This window comes from Anolis sagrei, chromosome 2 (genome assembly GCF_037176765.1).
Source record: "Anolis sagrei isolate rAnoSag1 chromosome 2, rAnoSag1.mat, whole genome shotgun sequence".
In the NCBI taxonomy this organism is placed as follows: Eukaryota; Metazoa; Chordata; class Lepidosauria; order Squamata; family Dactyloidae; genus Anolis; species Anolis sagrei.
This window is the reverse complement of record NC_090022.1, coordinates 152,378,249-152,400,833: the sequence shown is the minus strand read 5'-3', so window position 1 is coordinate 152,400,833 and position 22,585 is coordinate 152,378,249. Positions and strand designations below refer to the sequence as shown.

Sequence of the window (22,585 nt, the reverse complement as noted above, 5' to 3'; positions counted from 1 at the left end):
AAACTTCAGTAACGTTTCAAAGAGTTTGTATCTTGAACTTATAACCTTTAACAGTTCCTTAATAAACTATGTTGTTTTATACAGCTCTCTTTAATAAGAGTTTACTTTCAAATAAAACACACACCTCAACAGTTTCTAATTTCCTAAGATGGTAATTGGAGGTGACCCTCCACTTCCAGGGCTCTGTAAAAGATAGTTCAAAATCAGGGAATTCATGGTTTTGCCAAGGACACCAGGCTGAATGGATCCCATAATCCCTATCTCTCTTTCTGTTTTTATGAATGGACTCCCGACTACTCAGTGCTCCCCTGAGCTTCCATGCACCCCTCCCCCATGAACTCTTATGAGTTCTTATGAACTTTCATGAGCTTTATAGGAATTTCTATAAACTCTTGCCAAATTTTTATGGACTTGGGGGGGGGGGGTGACTTGACTTCCCCTTAGACCCTGCATGATTCCCCCTTTTCCTGTGAACTCTGTGTATGTTCCCTTGCCCCATTCCTCATTCCCTATATGTATATATGTCTATATAAGAAAATATGAAGGAAAGCAACCTTTTCATAAACCAGCAACTCATGGCTTTTGGAGTTTCCAAACTGCCTGAGCTGATAATCCCCTAACAAAGGATTCAACCAGATCCATTTGCATGGACAATAGATAAATGACTCTATATATCTGGACATCGGAGGGCTGATAGCCAGGTCATCCAGATTAAGGGAGTCTGTGGACATATTGGATCACTCAACACCAAGGACATTTCCTCATCTACGAGGAACTAGGGATTTGTCACTGCATCCTTGCTGTGCCACATCTGGATCTCCAAAACTCATCTCTGTTTCATCAATGAACTCCATATTGCGCGATAGTAAAAACAAAGGACCTGGCCTTTCAGGGCCAGGCAAAAATGTTAATTCAAGAAACAGAAAAATAACTCAGACCAAGCTTGAGAGCCTGAAGCTATCGCCAGGTCATTTGGTAAACACTCGACATTCTTAATCCAGTCAACTAGACATTTCTTCATTGTTTTCCCGTTGCCTGCCTCCCTTCCACCTCATTGGCTGGGCAGATAAAGCAGGGCCAGGGCACTCCTTGGATCTCCTCCTGGCTTGCTGACGTCACAGCCACTCATTACAAAACCAGCTCAGGGTGGGCATGGGAACTTTTGAATCTGAAGGCTATAAATATTGTATTTTTCTGCCCAGTGAGTTATGTCAGCTCCTGGACAGATTACTGCGGTCGTCATCCGTGCCAGCTGGAATGAAATAAACATCTCGGTGGCTTTCCTTCAACTTGGTGAGACTATTTTGGGAAAAATTAGAGAAAATCTTCATTGGTGCTTGCTGTCTCGCCAGGTGTTCCAGATCCTCTTTTTGGGTCTGGCCGGTCTCTGCCTAGGCAGAGCCTCTCAAATTCAGGTTCGACATCAAGATGAGCTTCTGAACTCTTACAGACTTCTATACTGAAGCTCATTCAAGGCTTAACACACTTCTCTAAGAGTCATTCATTCCTCAACTGACATTCCCTAACAGTCATCCTGTTTACACCTGAACAGAGCTCAGACTTTTTAAAGAGAGGGCCAGGTCACAGTCCCTCAAACTGTTGGAGGGCTGGATTATAATTTGAAAACAAAAACAAAACATGAATGAGTTCCTATGCACAGTGCACATATCTTATTTGTAGTGCAAATACCACTTAAAAACAATACAATAATTAAAATGAAAAACAATTTTAACAAATATAAATTTATTAGTATTTCAATGGGAAGTGTGGGCCTGCTTTTGGCTGATGAGATAGGGTTGTTGTTGTTGTTGTGTGCTTTCAAGTCGTTACAAACTTAGGCTGACCCTAAGTGAAGGCTGGGTACATGACCTTGGAGGGCTGCATTCAGCCTCTGGACCTTAGTTTGAGGACCCCTGGTCTAAACGATCACTGAGTCAGTCATGTGACTTGCAGCCCCTCCCATTGCTCTTTCGGTATATAGAGATAAAGAAACTTCAAATCAAGTAAGACATATACTTCAGGTATATGTATTACAAAACAGACAAACATCATATAGAGGAGGCTTGAGAAAGTTGCTTCCCCCAACAAGTTATAGTTTACAAAGGTCTTCTTACTTTACTTAGGCAATCCCTCGTTGGACGAGTAAGATGGTCTTCCATGATGGGTTTCCTTGTGGATTCGTAGGTGGCTGTGGAGCCCTATTCTTGACCCACATCTTCTCCCACAGTGAAGGCATTGGTTTCCAGGTGGAAGGCGGTCCCGGTCGGGATTGGCTTGATGCACCTTCCTCCTGGCACATTTCTCTCTTTCACCCTCCACTCATGCCTCCTCGAATTCTGCAGCACTGCTGGTCACAGCTGACCTTCAGCTGGAGCGCTCAAGGGCCAGGGCTTCCCAGTTCTCAGTGTTTATGCCAGAGTTTTTAAGGTTGGCTTTGAGGCCATCTTTAAATCTCTTTTCCTGTCCACCAATGTTCCATTTTCCGTTCTTAAGTTCAAAGTAGAGCAACTGCTTTGGGAGACGGTGGTCAGGCATCTGGACAATGTGGCTGGCCCAGCGGAGTTGATGGCAGAGGACCATCGCTTCAATGCTGGTCGTCTTTGCTTCTTCCAGCACGCTGACATTTGTCTGCTTGTCTTCCCAAGAGATTTGCAGGATTTTCCGGAGGCAGCGCTGATGGAATCGTTCCAGGAGTTGCATGTGACGTCTGTAGACAGTCCACGTTTCGCAGGTGTATAGCAGGGTTGGGAGGACAATAGCTTTATAAACAAGCACCTTGGTCTCCCTACGGATGTCCCGGTCCTCAAACACTCTCTGCTTCATTCGGGAAAATGCTGCACTCGCAGAGCTCAGGCGGTGTTGTATTTCGGTGTTGATGGTCTTCACTGGTGCCTCACTAGACTATAGATCCCATGATTCCAGAGCATTGAAGGATAGCAATTGTAGCATGATCAAACTGCACTGATTCTACAGTGTAGATCAGGCATGAGCAAACTTTGGCCTTTCTGGCCCTGATCCCTTACCAAGGTGTTTTGGACTTCAACTCTCACAATTCCTAACAGCCTAAAGGACTGTTTGCCCCTGCATGGTGTTTACATTTTGTCAATGTAAATATGAGGAAAGGAGACTCGAGCCAGTTCCCCCTTCCTGCCTGCAGGTGGCGACAGAGGCTTCGTGGAGTGAGCCTCGCAGGCGGAAGGGGTTTGCTTGGGATCAAAGCCACTCCTCTTCCTGCAGCTGGACACACGCGGGGAAACAGAGGCATCCTTGGCCATGGAGGCTCGGTGGTGCTACCGGGGGGACCCCCAAGAAGGACAGAGCGCCCCTCTCGGTAAGGGATCGGGGCCAGAAAGGCTCTCAGTGCTGATTCTTCCCTGGTTTGGTCTTGCCTTTGCACCCAGGGCTCCCTTGCAAAGGCTCAAGCACGTGGCCGGGTCATTGAAGTAAATAAGCCCTGATCTCTAGGCCTGGAGTGCAGCCTGGCCCCACTTTAGCTGCCATGTCTCAATGCTATGGGATCCTGGGATTTGTGGCTTGTTGGTGCTTGGGAGAGAGGTCCCCAACTGATGACATATGCAGGAGACAAGGTGGAACTGTCCCTGTCCCCCTCTCTCTTCAGTCTGGCCCAGAGCAGCAGTTGATGCTGGGGGGAGAGGTTTAAGTTTAAGCATGACAAAGCATTCACAAAGGCTAAAATGCTGGTGTTACAATTTTTCTTACCTTTGTTTTCTCACTCATGCACAGTTCAGTTCACAAATGGCAAACTGAAGAGTTCTGAAAATATGACTTTCAACCTATACAGAAACAAAGACACCACAAACCCGAGAAAGAAGCAGAAAGTAACTTTGGTAAGCAGGTTTGGTATAGAGCAAGCTTGCTTTGTTAATTGACTGATAGACTGGTGAACAGGAATTGTATTTATTTGCTTACTTACTCAGCTATCCCACTTTTTTATTTGGTAAACTTATGAGAGTCACGAAGAGTCGGAGACGACTGAACGAATGAACAACAACAACATGAGAGGGTTACACAAAGCTCAAATGATTTTATTATTAGATTTTGAAGTTTTGTTATGGAACAATTTTGTCAATGTCTCTTCAGAGGCAAGAAATACAGTGTTCAGTGATATTTATTTCACCTCGATGGATATAGGATTGTAGCCTTAAATGGCAGATTTAAGTTTCACAGATATGGCCTCAAGTAAAGGTGAAGGTTTCCCCTGACATTAAGTTTAGTTGTGTCCGACTTTGGGAGGTGGTGCTCATCTCCACTTCCAAGCCAAAGAGCCGGCATTGTCTGTAGACACCTCCAAGATCATGTGGATGGCATGACTGCATGGCGGGGGAGGGGGGGATTTAGAAATTGAAATACTCACCAATAATTTTCATTAATTTTCATCGTTACCTTCCCGCAGAAGTGGTACCTATTTGCTCTACTTAAATTTGCATGTTTTTGAACTGCTAGGTTGGCAGAAACTGGGGATAACAATGGGAGCTCCCCCCGCTCCCCCAATTCAAACCACTAACCTTTCGGTTAACAAGTTTCACAGCTCAGCAGTTTAACCCACTGCACCACCGGGGCCTGTGCATGAATATATATATGTATGTGTGTGTTTATATACATACACATACACACACACACACAAGTATTCTTACCTGTTATATATTCTAGCGACAGGACATTCCTCCTCTTCCTGATGCTTACCTTAAAGTCACAGAAAATGCGCTCAGCATGGAATCTGGGTACCTTAAGACATAACTTAAAAAACAGAAATTTGCTTATTCAGTATCCATGTCTGGAAAATGGATTAAAATAAATGACATGTGCAGACATACCATTCCCATTGTACAAGGGTGAGTCAAAAGGTTTTGCTTCCTGTGTCATAAAAACATTATGAATGGTCATATAACAGCAGTCGCTACAGTTCATAGTTGAACTGTCACCATCCATTTGTACACATTTTTGCCATTATTCAACCCAGGCATCAAACCCATTTTGGAAAAATTCAGAGCTTTGCTTTGTGATCCATGTTTTTAAATCTGAAACCACATAGGTTGTCTTTCAGAGGTCCAAACAGGTAAAAGTCAGAAGGGGGCAAATCATAAACATTCTTCAAGCAATGGTGGATTCCCTTAGGTGTAAAACCTTCTTTTGCCAGAAATTTAATGACCGCTCTTTCTTTTACGTTCAGATTCATGGTTCTAATCAGTCAATTGGAAAACGAAAAGACTAAATCAGTAGAGTAAGGTTACCTCTGTTATATCATATACACATAGTTCAATAGCTGTGAAAGAAATAAAAGTTAGAGCGATGGAGGCATTACTATTTGACCCACCCTCGTATTATTTCTTTACATGTTTTGCATCAACTGCAGTGGAAGTGAGGAGAAGAAAATAAATAGATTGACATTGTGTGGCTGTTTGACATGAAGATTCCACTTTCTTTTAGGGTACTTTGAAAAGGCTTGAAGCCAATGGCTTCCCATTTTGTGGTGGGGAAAAAACTTTGAGCCTTTGGAGCATTTACTTTAGTTTTAAAACTTATTTTTATCCCCAAAAAAATCATTAATCTTTCTTTTTTTTCTTTTTTAGAATGCAGAAACAGAGAGACTTTCTTATGTAGGAAATAATTTTGGTGCAGGAGCCCTGAAGTGCAATACTCTATGCAGGTAATATATATGTGTGTGTCTGTACATCAGAAATAGATGTAATTGTATGTTTACTTGAGTTAGAATATCTGCATTGAAGCTAATCCTAAACTTGAATAAAATTACAAACGGAAATTGATTTGGGATAGTCATCTTTTTCTGTTGAGTTTTTTGTGGGGCGGGCTTTAGCACAGCAGGTTAAACCGCCAGCTGTAGAAAATCTTGCTGATTGAAAGGCTGACAGTTCAAGCCCAGGTTGGGGTGAGCTCCCAACCATCAGTCCAACTTCTGCTCACCTAACAGTTCGAAAACAGCAATGTGAGTAGATAAATAGGTACTGCTTTGGCGGGGAGGTAAAAAAAGGCACCTGTGCGGGTGATTCTATTGGAAGAGTGACTAAAGGACAACAAAGCTCCTCGGCATGGAAGATGGAGCGACAGCATACACACCCCGTGGTTGGAGTTGAGCACAGCCTCCAGATGCAGGAGATGGAAAAAGATGGGAAGCCTTTACCTCTGTTTATGTACTGTCTGTCTTTGTTCATTGTATAATGGCATTGAATGTTTGCCGTAGATGTGTCCCTTTGGGGAGATAGGGCATAATATAAATAAATACAGTATATTATATTAGTATGTGCCATATGGCAAGTGGGCTATGAAAGCAGGTGTTTGAACATAATACCACAGAGTGTTGCACGTCTCTCTTCAAGAGTTTATTTTATAGCTGTTCAAGTTTTGTGTTAGGACAATTGTCTATAACTTTAAGTAGATTTCTAGGGCATAGTTTAAAATTACTATAACCTCCACATTTTCTGTTGATCGGGTCTCAGGAACCCATCACTCTAGCTTACCTATTTTTTCCCCAAAATAAGGAGGTTTATGAGCAATTCTTAGTTGAAGCTACAATGCGAATCATAATATCAATTACTGCATGCCCTGAAATAATATACAACCATTACAACAACAACCACAAATGTCTTAAAGTAAGATCAGCTACCAATGGCAAAACAATAGACTGCTAATTAACTAAACTAGCAAAAGAGAAACTAACCTAGGTTCTCATAGCATCTGAAATTGACTTGTTTTCAGTTTGAGCTTTCTCTCCTATTAGATACTACGTTGGTGTATTAGACAAAGATTCTGGACAACTGGAAGTATACAATGCAGAGTTATTCAATATGCAGCCATTGGTTTCAGGTGGGTTAATGATGTTTCTTCATTTACTGTGGCAGAATTGTTGGCTTGGTAAATAATCAGCATTATTATGGGGAGGTGCTCTTGTTCTATTTTTCCATGCCAAGGAGCCTGTTGTCTGCAAACCGTCCTAGTCATGTTGCTGGCATGGCTGCATGGGCCCTTTTTACCTTTCTGTTGAGGCGTTACCTATTGACCTACCCACATGATGTGTTTCCAAACTGCTAGGTTGGCAGAAGCTAGGGTTAACAGCAGGAGCTCACCCCAACTTGTGGCTTCGAACTTCTGGTCAGCAGTTTTTCTGCAGCTAGTGGTTTAGGTTTTTTAAATCCTTGCGTGTTATTGTTTATATGTGAGTTACATTAATTGTATTGTTTTTGCTTATTGTGTTTTGTTTTATTGATATGTTGTTGGGCTTGGCCTCATGTAAGCCGTTCTGAGTCCCCTTGGGGAGATGGTGGCGGGGTATAAATAAATAAATAAATAAATAATAATAATAATAATAATAATTATTATTATTATTTAACTTGCTGTGCTACTGCGGCCCCAACATCACTGCATTATAGAGAAGAATACAATTACTGCGGTGCATAATCTCCACCTACACCAGTGGTTCTCATCTTTTGGGTCCCCAGATGTTTTGGCCTTCAAATCCCAGAAATCTCAACAGCTGGTCAACTGACTGGCATTTCTGAGAGTTGTAGGTCAAAACACCTGGGGACCCACGGGTTGAGAACCTCTGACCTACACCATTGTGTTTGATTTGTTTTCTCTAATATTTATCCTAAGGACTAATTTAGCCAATTCATATCACTCATTTTTCCTAAAATAATCACTTTTCCAAATGCAAATGAGAAATGGGTGATTGTAAATACATAAAGTGTCTAGTGCTAGCTTCCCTGACATGCTAACTTTCATTTTCAGGGATTTTCATGTTAAGCTATAGAAAAATATTTTTAAAATTCAGTCCTCAAACTTACCTCAAACTTCTGAAACTTGCCTTCAGAAGTTATAATTTTTATGTTAAGCTATAGAAAAATGTTTTTTAAATGCAGTCCTCAAACTTCTAAAGCTTACCTTCAGAAGTGGCAATTGTTCCAGGATATAGTGATATGCCTTTTTGGAACATTTTTTGGGGGCCGCTCTTGAAAAATGTCTACATAACAAGAAAGAGTAACATGTTCACAGAATGTCCTTGTCAGCAAAATAAAGAGATAAAATTAAGTCAGATGAGAGATCTTACATTTTAATTGCTTATCTTGTTATATCAACTCTCATTGGGGTCATAAATAAGATTGTTTTAGAGAACTGTCCATTTTTATTATATTCTCTTCTTCCTTTTAATTAGATAATGTAGAAGATGACGACCTGTCAGAGTATTTGAATAAATCCTACAGAGAGAAGGTACAACTTTAAAAACAACTATTAGGCAATTATTACAGTAAAATTACATTAGCTGATGTTTTGCTTGTTCTATCTGTATAAATATCAGTATGAACTGTAAATCTGAGAACGGATCTACAGTGACCCATAACTCAGCTATAAAATCTTTTTCTGACATCCTTATCCTATAGCAGCAGAATTTTAATATTGGTCTTAGCAATACGTTCCACTGGAGGTCAGTGTTATGAAAATTGCATTCTCATCAATTACTGTTTTGATTCCTAATGTGCTTTGTTGACAAGATCTCTGTTGTGTATTTGCTTGACTGAACAATGCTGTGAAAAAATTGGTTAACTCTTAACAGATGAGCCGAACGGAACAAGGACGAGAGTTTGTGTTTTGTTTTACTAAACGATGTTTGGAAGTCTTCCAAGAATGTCAGCAAGTTTATTATTGGTCCCTTGTGTTTCATTATTAATACTCCCCTTATTTTTGTTTTACTTTGAAAAGGGAAGCATCCATGTGCAGGCAGTCTTTTGGCCTACTGCAGCACTTTCTTGAAAATCTCTTGATAGGGTTATTGTAGGGTTTTTTTCGGGCTATATGGCCGTGTCCTAGAGGCATTCTCTCCTGACGTTTCGCCTGCATCTATGGCAAGCATTCTAAGGATACTTGCCATAGATGCAGGCGAAACGTCAGGAGAGAATGCCTCTAGAACATGGCCATATAACCCAAAAAAACCTACAACAACCCAGTGATTCTGGCCATGAAAGCCTTCGACAATACAATCTCTTGATACTTTGGCAGGTTGATCTCTGCATCGAAGCCTTTGGAACCTCCAAACAAAAGAGAGCTCTGAATTCTCGGAGGATGAATGCAGTTGGCAAGGAGGTGCTGAATATGGCAGTGATCAAAGCGGCAGAAGATGTTATTGAGACAAAGGGCACGGATGGTAAGAAAGGAGATCTGTGTGAACAGCATGTGCAGAGCAGCATGCTTATCTGATAAGGCCCCCAAGCCTTTATTAATTTTAAAAACACAAACATTTTGGTGGGTTACTGTGAGTTTTCTGGGCTGTATGGCCATGTTCCAGAAGCATTCTCTCCTGATGTTTCACTCACATCTATGGCAGGCATCCTCAGAGGTTGTCAGGTCTGTTGGAAATAGGAAGATGGGGTATATATATCTGTGGAATGTCCAGGGTGGGAGAAAGAACTCTTGTCTGTTTGAGGTAGGTGGGACTGTTGCCATTGGCCACCTTGATTAGCATTGAATGACCTTGCAGTTTCAAAGCCTGGCTGGTTGCTGCCTGGAAGGATCCTTTGTTGGGAGGTGTTAGCTGGCCCTGGTTGATTCTTGTCTGGAATTCCCCTGACTTTTGAGTTTTGCTCTTTATTTACTGTCCTGATTTTAGAGTTTTGAATACTGGTAGCCAGATTTTGTTCATTTTCATGGTTTCCTCCTTTCTTGTTGAAATTGTCCACTTGCTTGTAGATTTCAGTGGCTTCTCTGTGTAGTCTGACATGGTGGTTGTTAGAGTGGTCCAGCATTTCTGTATTCTCTAATAATATGCTGTGTCCGGGTTGGTTCATCAGGTGATCTGCTGTAGCTGGCTTCTCTGGTTGAATCAGTCTGCAGTGCCTTTCATGTTCCTGTGTTTGGGCATTACTGCATTTGGTGGTCCCTATGTAGACTTGTCCACATCTGCATGGTAAACGATAGACTCTGGCAGTGGTGAGAGGATCACTCTCGTCCAGCTAACATCTCCCAACAAAGGATTCCCCCAGGCAGCAACCAGTCAGGCTTTGAAGCTGCAAGGCCATTAAATGCCAATAAAGGCAGCCAACTGCAACATTCACACTTGTCTCAAGCAAGTGTGTTTTTTGTTGCGTTTTAATTGGTCTTTGTTAATATAAGAAGCCATTCAAGGAAAGGCACATGAATAGACAACTTGGAGTCTTAAATCCGTCATATAAATAATCACAAACTCTAATAACTTAACCATATTCTTTCCCTGCTGCTCACAAGTTATTTTTCATTTGTTTTCCTAGCTGTGGTCAGTGATGCAGCAGAAAGTATGAAATCAGATACCTCCTTGGCCCTTCCTCCACTCCATGAAGATGCAGAGAAAGTGGAAGATGTCTACAAGTTTGAGGATAGTATCTTTTATAAGCGGAAGAAATGTTATTTTATTTCCATGTGCCTGGAACTTAATGTCAAAGAGTAAGAATGGGCTTCAGTGTTAATGAGTAGGTGAAACAAAGGAGAAAGTTAGTGGTGTACATAGAATAGATTCATGCAGCTGGTGTTGGGTCTCTTTGTGATGAAAGCATAGCAGACTGGTATATTGACTAAATATGTATTCACTTCTGAAGTTGAAAATTGGCTGATTTCTGGAAGAAAGAAAACCATTATTATTATTATTATTATTATTATTATTATTATTATTAATGCATTTTTCCCGCTTTTCTCCCACGTGTGGAACTCAAAGTGGCAAACAAATGGTTTAAAACAAAATTTTCATAATACAAGAGCAAAAAATCATCCTCCCTACCCAAGCAAATAAACTATAAACCAACACATTGCATAAACAGCATTACATAAACCATATAAGCATAATAAATAATGACATTAATCATTAGCATTTAAAATTCCTGGGCCTCAGGCCACTGAGGTTGTCCTTAAAACATTATACAGTAGAGTCCCACTTATCTAACATAAACAGGCTGGCAGAACGTCGAATAAGCAAAAATGTTGGATAATAAAAAGGGATTAAGGAAAAGCCTACAGTGTTCCCTCATACATTGCGGTTTGCTTTTAGTGGACTTGCTGTTTTGCGGGTTTTTGAAAACATTAATAAAAACACAAAATATTAAATATTTACGTCCAGGGAGGCCAGGGACCCCAGAGGTGCAGGGACCTGAGGCACGGCAGGTAAGGCCTGCCTCCCTGGCCTCCACAGACTCCGGAAGTGTGGCAGCTGAGGCGCAGCGGGGAAGGCCTGTCTCCTTGGCCTGCTGCTGCCTGTGTGGCTCCGGAGGCTCTGCGAAGGCCAGGAGGCAGGCAGGTGCCTTTGAGATGGGCCTGGAGGTGGATAAGGAAGTGTGGGTAAGAAAATAATATTTAAAAAAGAATGTATAAATATTAAAATTAACATGGCATCCCTACTTCGCGCATTTTCACTTATCGCGGGTAGTCCTGGAACGGAACCCCCACGATAAGTAAGGGAACACTGTATTAAACATCAAATTATGTTATGATTTTACAAATTAAGCACCAAAATGTCCTGTTTTACAACAAATCAACAGACAAAGCAGTTCAGTACACAGTAACGTTATGTAGTAATTACTGTATTTACAAATTTAGCACCAAAACATCACAATGTATTGAAACAGCTGTGTATCCGAGCGGGAGGCAGACTGTGCTGGATAAGTGAGACTCTACTGTACTAAGAAATCTTGAAGCTTCAAATCTTTGGCTGTGTGAACCTTGCCAGACTGAAATAGCCTGCTTATTATGGGTTGTCAAGGAAGTTCTGTTTCCCTAGAACGGTTTTAGGCTGGGAGCAAAAGGCCAGTAACGAGGAGGCCCAATGCACCTCTTTTTTGGCAGGGGGGGGGGAATTCCAGAGCCATGGGGCCACCACCAAGAGGGCCCTCTCTCTCATTCCTGCCAACTGTACTTGTAATGGTGGTGGGACTGAGAGGAGTGCCTTTCCTGATTATCTCAGGGCTCGTGCCGATTTGTAAGAGGAGATGTGGTCGCTCAAGTAGCCTGGACCTAAACCTCTAAAGCCAGCACCTTGAATTGCTTTAGACTATAAAGGTGGTGAGCCCTAACCTCTCTGCCAAGCTATCACATTTAATGAAACCTGATTTTGCCTGCCTTGTGGTTTTCCATCCAAGGAAGACAAGGGAAAAAGTATTTGTCGACTTTGAAGAAAAACATTGGAAGTTTGCAATGTTATTATTCCTAACATACCTTCAGTTATTTCACCTGCTGAATATGAGGCACTCCGGGCTCCAGCTGCTGCACTTATGAACATCACCACGAAAGATATCGTTAAAATGACAGAAGAGAAAAAGTGAGTGCACTAAATGTGTTGCAGGGACCACAAATCATGTGCATTATTAGAAACAAAGGTACTGACTCAGTTCTGTCAAACATCAGGTGTTTTGGACTTCAGCTCCCAAAATTCCTGATCATTGGGCAAGCAGGCTAGGGCTTCTGGAAGTTGGAAAACCTGGAAGGCCACAAGTTTGATACCTCTGTTTAACTGCCTCAGGTGACCCCTGCTAGCTATGAGCAAAACAAGAACTGACTCAAATGTGTTATGTCCCTTGATCACTCCATTTATGTCATGTGAACAAATCTTCAGAGATCTAACCACTATAGACAAGGATCAAGAACATATGGGGCTCATATGATGGGAATTCTCACTTGCTTTAACTAGTATATCTATTAGCCAATGGTGAAGGGTGATGGAAGTATCAACCTAGTATCATTTATGGGATCAAATATTCCCCAAACTTGTCACAGGCAAAACTTGTCTCTTTCTAATTCTCTCTTTCAATGCTTTTTTTAAAAAAATGAATAATTTTATACATTCACTCATGGGTACCATATATACTCAAGTATAAGCTGATCCAAATATAAGCCAAGGCACCTAATTTTACCACAAAAAATGGGAAAACGTATTCATTTGCATATAAGCCGAGGGTGGGAAATGCAGCAGCTACTGGTAAATTTCAAAATAAAAATAGATACCAATAAAATTACAATAATTCAGGCATCAGTAGGTTATTTTTTTTAAATATTTATATAAAACTGTAATTTAAGGTAAGACTGTCCAACTTTGATTAAACCATTATTCTAACCTCCTTCGATGTAAATGTGCTTACATATCCTTCTAATAATAAAGAGAGTGAAATAATAAATGTAATAATAATAGAGTAATATAATGGAAGTGTAATAATAACAGTAATAATAGAATAAAATGTAGTAATAACAATAGAGTAAAATAATAAAAGTAATAATCATAGTTAATAGAGTAAAATAATAAATGTAATAATTATAATAAATAGAGTAAAATAATAAATGTAATAATAATAATAATCAATAGAGTAAAACAATAAATATAATAATAATAATAATAATAATAATAATAACAACAACAATAAATAACTTTGACTCAAGTATAAGCTGAGGGGAGCTTTTCCAGCCTAAAAATGGGCTAAAACATTCTGCTTGTACAGTAATTGGTTGAGTGTGAACAATCTTAATGTCTTCATTTCTTAAAGTCAGTACAATAACATTTTGAGGATATTCTTATCAGTGCTTATTTTAGCAGAAGGTATATCAATGCTTAGCTTAAAGATCCTTGAAAAAGTAACTGAATGCCAGGATGTCTTTGGCTTAATAGGTTACTACAAAGATTGTCCTGGCACAGCTTTTTTGGTATACGTTTTGCCATTCTTTTGAAAAATGTAGTGGTCATGGCAGGATATGCAAAAGACTAAGTATGGCTTTAGGTGATGGATCAATGGACTGGTGTTCTACATGGGAGGAATTATGAATACACAGCTGCGGATTGGCAAAGAAACTGACACAAGCAAGAAAAGAAGGGCACGAGTCCAGAGGTATCAAAGCTGGACTTAAGTGGCCAACATGTGGCTCTTCAGATGTAATAATGCAGCTCCCATAATCCCTTGCCATGCTTTATGATAGCTAGGGCTGTAGTCTGACAAGACTACATAATTTGCCTTGAACTAGCTGCTTAAATGTGGAATCATGATTTAAAGAGGGTCAGAGCAGAAATAGGTATGACCACATGGCCAGTAAAGTATCATGAGAGGGCTGTTTTGCATTGCCATAGACATACAGTTGTTCTTAATACAAGGTGTTCTGTTAATTTACAGCCTCTGAAGAAGTAGCTCCCTAATTTCTGCTGCCGGTCTACCTTTAGGTCTAATGACTGTCTTATCTGTCTTGCTTAGCTACTGCTTCTTTGTTCTGAATGAACTTAAATCTATGCCTGTGGATGAGAAGAAGCGTGACCATAAAGCCCGGTGTCTCTGGTTCCTAGATGCTCTTGTCAAGCTGATCTCACAACGAATGGTGAAGAAGAAACGTAAGAGTTTGTTTTTGTTTTTGCTAGCTTTCAATCCAGGATCATGTAAACTGCCACCTGAAAGACATATTCAGTTAACCTATATTCAGCGTTATATACTTGCTTTTGATACTTTGAGGAGCTTACTGCACCCAGTGACTACAGGAATATAAAACCTCTCTGGGTCTTATGCTTGGTAGTGTTGTTTACAGACTGTTTTCATTGACTGGCAGTAGGCGGAGTTCTAGTTTTTCTTCTTGCCTTTTCCATATGCTTTGCAACAGAGTTTCCAAACTGTGTGTCCCACAACACATTACTGTGTTGGCTGCAGTATGTCAGTGTGTCATGCGGCCATAATGAGAACCCTCTTAGTCTATATGAAATAAGAAATCTATATAAATAAAAATGTAATGTTCATTTGTGGGATTAACATAACTCAAAAACCACTGGGCAAATTGACACCAAATTTGGACACAATACACATATCAGGCCAACGAGTGACCATCACCCCTAAAAACACACAAAAAACCAGCAGAATGGACTTTAAACCACCCCCGAAATAAACCATATATACACATACATATTCATTCGTATACATATAGACAAGCACATATAAAGACAGATACACACATATATATACGCAAGCACCCACAAATATGCACATATACACACCTACATATACACCTACACACATATACACATACATACACACATATATGCATATACACAAGCACACACATACACAATATACATAAACACACAGAAATATACATATACGCATACACACATACATTCAGACACATATATATGCAAGCACAGACAAATATACACATACAGTATACACACACATACATATACACAATATACATATACACATATAAACACAAATACACAAATATATACACATGTATATACACAGACATAAACACATATATACACACACAAAACACATATTCACACACTGGGCCACAGCAACGCGTGGCAGGGGACAGCTAGTAAATCATAAAAACAAATGAAAGGTTTTCATTATATATGTTGTGCCCTTATACATTTTGTTACTATGGTTTTTGTATGTGTCTATATCTCTTATAAGGAATTGGTTTAATCTCTGGTTTGCTACTTAAATCAAATTACTGTGTTGCAAAACAATACATGTCTAAAAAAGGTACATTGCCAACATGAAATGTTTGCAAAGCTCTGTTTTGAGATATCTGATCAATAAATGCAGGTTGACCACATAGGTGGCTGAGATAGTGACATTCTTGCTTTCAGTGTGCACAGAAACATTCTTTCCTGCACAGAATTGATATTGTTTATAAAATTACCTCGTGTTACATGTATAAGGTGTATCGGAAGCATAAATGGATTTCATGTTAAGGCTTGGGTCCCATCTCCAAGATATCTCATTATGTACATATAGGCAAGTGCAGGTATTCCAAAATCCAAAGCACTTGGATCTGGTCCCCAGCCTTTTGGATAAAGCATACTCAGTCACTTCACTCACTAGTGTTCTGTTCATCCTGTGGACATACATGTGTGTGATAGTGGTGGGGAGCATATGACCTTTCAATACTTACTAGACTTCCAATTCCCTTCACCCCTCGCCAACATATGACCGGTAAATGAAATTACTGTGTTGCAAAATGATGCATGTAAAAAATAGTATGTCATTCAACATGAAATGTTGGGCAAACTCTGCCTTATACGAGTGCTTGTATTTTTTTAATGAAATTAATGCAAAGGATATGAATATCCATTTTGAAATGGAGTTCAAGTATAATGTGAATTTTTGAATGTATTGCTTTTAAAAGATGGCAGCTCAAATGCCTTCAAGGTCTTTCAGACTGATATTGATCCTAAGGTAACTCAATAAGGGCTTTTCTTAACATAATTATCACTAGACATAGGTAAAGGTTTTCCCCTGTCCAACTCTGGGGTTTGGTGCTCATCTCCATTTCTAAGCCGAAGAGCTGGCGTTCTCTGAAGACACCTCCAAGGTCATATGGCCAGCATGACTGCATGGAGCACTGTTACCTTCCCACTGGAGCGGTAACTGTTGATCTTCTCACATTTGCATGTATTTGAACTGCTAGGTTGGCAGAAACTGGGGCTGACATGCTGCTCCCCGGATTCGAACCTGCGACCTTTCGGTCAACAAGTTCAGCAACTCAGTGCTTTAACCCACTGTACCACTGGTGGCTCGTCACTAGATATAATTTACCTTATAGTTTACTTCTAAAAATTGGTCATATTTTTTCTGATAAAAAAAAACATTGAGGTTTTGAGAAAGAGTTCTCCTGAAAGTATTAACATCTTAACTAAATCTAAAGACCAAGAAAGAGAAAGAAAACCTGGAGATTTCTCTAGATCCCCTTTTCTACCAGTGTTGTTATTTTGGTTGGTTGGATTTGTCTCTTTGGTTGGTGGCTCATGGATTAAGTTCAAGCCATATTGCCAGAATATAAAGACCAAATCACAGAGCGTTAACAAATATCATATTTCATTAATTCTAAGACACCAGCTATCGTAAGATGCACACTTAATTTCAGTGTCATCAACAACACACACACACATATATACCCATGATTCTAAGATGCATCCTGTTTTTAGAGTTGTTTGTATAGGGGGGAAAGGGTGTCTCAGAACCAAAGTAATGTTATTTAGTTTTGGGGCTCTCTGGAAATACCAATCTTCAGCTAATGTAATTCAAACTAAAGTTCAAAATGCTTTCCTTATGTTTTTGCTGGTTTTGCGCTAGTGTTTGGGTCCAAGTGCTTGGGGGAAACTTATCTAAAATATTTTCTGTTTTAGTTGGCTTTAGCCCCAACTGTCCAGGCATCATCAGCAACAAGATTGTGAAAACCTTCACAGCTCTGACCTATAGCAATGGCAGGTAAAACTTTTTGTGTTGATTTCAAATGTTGCAGGATTTTGGGTTGCTTTGTTTTCATCAGCCAGGCCAGGCCCCAGATACTGTTACGCTTCAATTTCAGTGTTCCCAACTGTTTCTGAAGGATGATGGGTATCAGTCTAAACATTTCCAGGGAAACAGAAGTTGTCCTTTCCTATTCCAGATTCCACCTAAACATTAGAACTAGCTTCCCAACAGTAAGAGCTGTTTGGCAGTACAATATGCTGCCTGGGAAGGTGGTGGAGTCTCCTCTCTTGAAAGTTTTTAAACAGGGGCTGGATGGCTCTCTGCTTTGTGCTTTTCCTGCATGGAGAAATGGGGTTGGACTGATTGTATAACTTCTAACATTTTTTCTTATCGTTCCCCCCTCATTTTGTGTTTTAGGATACAGAATCAAATTTCCGCTTCCATGAAAGTTAAAATAGCAGCATATGCAATTGCCCTTGCTTTACATATTAACAACTTTGAAACAGACCTGACAATCTTACAGCGGGATCTGAAATTGCGAGATAAGAGGTGAGAATAATTCCTTGACTGTCCTCATAATCTATTTGTATATTAGCCCCTCAATGTATTTTATCGCATTTTGTGTTATCGTTGCACTACTAGTGCTTTTTTAAGCTGCCCTGAGTCCCTTCTGGGAGATGGTGGCAGGATATAAATAAAGTTGTATTATTATTATTATTATTATTATTATTATTATTATTATTATTTGATACATAACAGGATTAATACACAGCAAACAAGATCATTATGCTGGCTGTTGTATTGGATCACACATCAGGCACTTCCCAAGTGTCTAGGACTGTGTGATGTATCAGTGAATAATGCGGGCAGATCCAAATAGGGTGGTGGCCTTTTGCAGCTGACAAAGAGTAATTTTTTCAGCACCGATTGTTTTTAAGTGCAGGCCAAGGTCTTTAGGCACTGCACCCAGTGTGCCGATCACTACTAGGACCACCTTGACTGGCTTGGGCCAGAATCTTTGCAGTTATTATTATTATTATTTTACTAACACAAAAACACAGTATGTCACAGCAAATGAGATCTATATGCTGGATTTCGTATCACAAAATCACAAGTCGAACACTTCCCAAGCATCTAGGACTGTGTGTTGTATATTATTATTATTATTATTATTACTACTACTACTACTACTACTACTACTAGCTGTACCCACCATGCGTTGCTGTGGCCAACCTTCCCTCCCTCTTTCTCTCCTTCCTTCCTTTCCTCTTTTTCTTTCCTTTCTTCTTTCTTCCTTCTCTACCTGTTTCTTTTCTTACTTCCTTTGCTCTTTGGTTCCATCCTTCCTTGTCTCCTTCCTTCCGTCCATCCGTCTGTCTTTCTCTTTTTCGTTCCTTCTCTTCTTCCTTTCCTCTTTCACTTTTTTATTTCCTTCTCTCCTTCCTTCTCTACCTTTCTTTCTTTCTTTTTCTCCTTCCCCCCTTCTCTCTCTCTCTCCCTCCCTCCCTCCCCCTCCCGCTATTAATTACTAATGTAAACTTTTACATGATGATATGAGAACAAAGGGCAAAGCTTGTGATGAAGAGTAGACAGCAATGCATAAACGTTAGTATAATAATTTATGTATATTTGTGTGTGTGTGTGTGTGTTACAGGATTGTTGATATTGCCAAAGCGATGAGGCTGAAGTTGACCAAAAGTAAAACCCTCTCTGGATTGGATGAGCACAGACTTGGGACTCTCTCTTTGCCCTTACCTGTGTACAAGGAGATGGCAGGCCGCCAGAAACGCAAGATGTACTAGACGGCTTCCCGAAGACTTCTCTGCTATGTTGCACTGTATTTTTTGAAGGAAAGCGTTGGTGATTCTTGCCATCAGCTCAAGTTTTTCTTTTTCCCAACTGATGTTGACCTTTTAATTTTTTTTTCTGTTGTCAAGAGTTTTGTGGCCTAATTTCTTGGGTTGGCCTGGACCCCAATGGACACAGTGGAACAACAATTGGACATTTTCCTTGCTCCCAGAGAGTGAGAAACTTTGCTTCCCTCCAGTGGTTGGGACTAACCATCAAGAGATGTTAAGGATATCTGCAAAGAGCTGATCAAAGGATTAAAACAACTACAAATTTTATTTCATGTTGTTGCCTCAATTCAGTCTAGCTATATGATGATCTCATCCCCCCCACATGTAGCTTGCACTAATTGTACTGGTAAATGAATTGTTTGGTCTGTCATTGTTCAAACATATACACAGTTCTTACAAAGTGCACAATACTGGTAGAAATGCTACAAATTTCATACATGTTTCATGATGGTACTATTTAATCAATCATTTATCTTTAGTGTGTTACCAAGGCGTGTTCAAGCCAGTTGGACTAAGCTTTTGTACTAGTCACTGCTGAGATGGTCTCCCAGTTTTCTAAGTTTTAGGGCCCTTCCACACAGCCATATAATCAAGGCAGGAAATCCCACAATATCTGCTTTGAACTGGGTTATCTGAGTCCACACTGCCATATATTCCAGTTCAAAGCAGATATTGTGGGATTTCTTGCCTTGATATTCTGGTTTATATGGCTGTGTGGAAGGGCCCTTGGATCAGGCCTACACAACCTAGCAGTTACGTGTTTTTTTAGCTCTTGCAGACCACTCCTCCTCCCTCCATGCTTTATCATGATTGGCTGCAACATGACTACCGGTCTGCACCATTCCCTCTCCAACTCCTCTTCACTGGCAAAGGGGCTGGACTTCCCCTTGCTGATCGGCTCCTACTCTGCCTTTCCTGCAGGCCGTGGGGAAGTCATTTGCAGGTCACATCCAGTCCATGGACCGTATGTTGTTCAGGCCTGTCGTAGATGGTTGCATAAAACAGAAAGTTGCACCCAAAGATCTAGCTAATTTTTTTCATTTGGTGAATCCACTGAAACAAATGCATGGACTGTATGTCAACATGAATCGTAATTAATATATCTAGTTTTAGATCTGATCAGTGCCTGGAAGGGGAAACTGCCAATCTAAAGAAGATGGATATAATTCAAGCAATTCCATATATCTGCAAGTTAACAACACTCTCTTTTTCTTGGTGAAACATATGGTAGGTCTTTGAACATCTTTCCAACTTCTTTCACTTTTCCACGATAGACCTTGGGTCTCATACACACTGCACACAAGGATGTGCAGAAATCCTTTTCTCTTTCCATGTGCTGGATTTTTTGTTTCAGTTTCCTCTCATTTCTCCACCCTCCTGACTTCTCATCTTACATGTACACCAGTATAAATTATTAGATAGTCTGTTATGAACATATGCATGGAAGCCCACCCTACATAAGTCTGTGAAGTCGCACAATGCATATGTTGTCTTTTGCATGCAGTGAGAGGGAGCTAGCATACACTACTCCCCTGGTAGAAAAATCCTGATATACATGCATATACACGCACACATATATATACATAGACACGGACAAGCAGATGATAGAATAATTACACACACACACACACACACACACATATGTGCATGCAATTAATTTTCTGCTGACTACAAAATGTATTCACAATCTAGCAAATATGGGTGGCCAGTTTCAGTGTTGCAGATGAGCATCTTTGCCATTATACCACAAAATAGGAGCATCCAGGGTTGTTTTTAAGAGATGTCATTTCCCATCTCACAGTTCCACTCCCCTTATTTTTATACAAGGGCACACAGAAAAGCATCTATCCCATTTGCAAACAAACAATGGTGTGAAAGAGTGAGAATGAACTAATTTGTTCCTTTTGGGCAATGGGATTTTTTGTCATAAATGTGGAAGAAGGTCGCCAGTTTCTCATTAGCAGTATTGCACTTGAGATTGTATCTCTACATGTGACACCTTATTAACTGTGCATACTTAATGTGTAGAATCTTTGCTGCCTGCAATGGGCCAAATGTCATTCCCTTTCCCAGGCAAGGAGGAATTGAACTTTACTGCTGATTAGCTAACAGGAAGCTCTCTATGCTTCTGGGGATGAAGCAAAGAACAGCAGCTAGGAAGAAACAGCTTCAGAAAATACTATGGATTGTAATTCAAAAAATCTGTCACCTGGTACTGCCATACTAGTTCTGGGATTCTAGAAGTTGTGGTTCAAAAGCTAACTTTTGCAGACTAGAGCAATGGTTCTCAGGCTGTGGGTCCCCAGATGTTTTGGCCTTCAACTCCTAGAAATCCTAACAGTTGGTAAACTGGCTGGGATTTCGGAGAATAGTAGGCCAAAATACCTGGGACCCACAGGTTGAGAACCACTGGACTCGTGCAGTGATTGAGACAGTTTTTCTCTGACATCCAAATAGTCATACAACATGACAGGCTAAACCTACTTAATTTTTTATCCCTCCAATTCCTTACAGAAGGGACACAGGGTCCTTTGCTGCTGCTCACATGATAGCCTTGCAAAATAACTAGGTAAGAAATATATGGCGTTTTAAAATATAGCACTTTATTTTTCAATATACAGGTTTTCTCAGTAAAAGATTACATGGAATGTTTTAAAATTCCTTCAAAAAACATGGAACAGATTATAATCCAGCCTTTAAAAAGTTTTTAAAAGTTGTCAGTGACCTTATGCATTTAACAATGAATTACTTTCCAAGGGGACATTGGTAAGGGAGGGAGGCAGTGATCGGGGCATCCCACTTGACCTCATTCCAAATCTTTAAACTGCCAGCATATTGTGTCCTGCAGGTACCCCCTTAAAAGGAGCTGTAGGGAACCCACTGGATTGGCATAGTGCATGGAGTGAGCTGGGAGACAGAGAAGTTTGCCCATGCCTGATAATGAATGATCCTGGTTACAGATCAAGGAACATGTTTGCGTACAAGAGAGTGAGCGAAACATGTTCTCCATTGCTGTAAGCAACTTCATCGCCTAAAGAATGTATGGGTCTCTTCCATGAATGAGACCCTTTCATAACCACTAAGCACTGGGATACTTGACCTATTGCCTCTTGTATTGCTGCCACAGCTCCACCAGCAAAGTTCTTGTGCTTTTCACAGTTGTACCACGGACAAAAATATTTTTTCTTGGAAATAATTTCATAAATAATAACAGTAAATGCTTCAGCTTTTGCATTACTGGTAGCCTGTAACTGCTAAAGCAGAAGTGGAAGATTTCCTTCCAGTGCTCTGGACTACAATCCCCATCAGCCCCCTTCATTGCAGCCAACAGTAAAGCATTGCTGGAATCAAAGAGTTGGAAGAGACCACATGGGCCATCCGGTCCAACCCCCTGCCAAGAAGCAAATCACCCCTGACAGATGGCCATCCATATGTAGTTTGAACCAAGTGGAGGGACAAATGTTCCCCATCTCTTTGGTAAAGATTGTGGAGTGTCAGTATCCCAGAGCCACTTTA

General features: G+C 40.3%; 1 protein-coding gene across 1 annotated transcript; it reads left to right on the top strand.

The window, feature by feature from the left end:
- The first annotated feature begins 3,223 nt into the window (after window positions 1-3,223).
- On the top strand, window positions 3,224-19,336 carry POLR1E (RNA polymerase I subunit E). Its single transcript, XM_060759794.2, has 12 exons — window positions 3,224-3,331; window positions 3,745-3,848; window positions 5,592-5,668; window positions 6,758-6,843; window positions 8,189-8,244; window positions 9,031-9,175; window positions 10,275-10,382; window positions 12,211-12,307; window positions 14,220-14,353; window positions 17,144-17,225; window positions 17,628-17,759; window positions 18,865-19,336. The coding sequence occupies exons 1-12, from the start codon at window positions 3,274-3,276 to the stop codon at window positions 19,010-19,012; spliced, it is 1,227 nt and encodes a 408-aa protein (XP_060615777.2). The 5' UTR covers window positions 3,224-3,273; the 3' UTR covers window positions 19,013-19,336.
- Window positions 19,337-22,585: the final 3,249 nt, after the last annotated feature.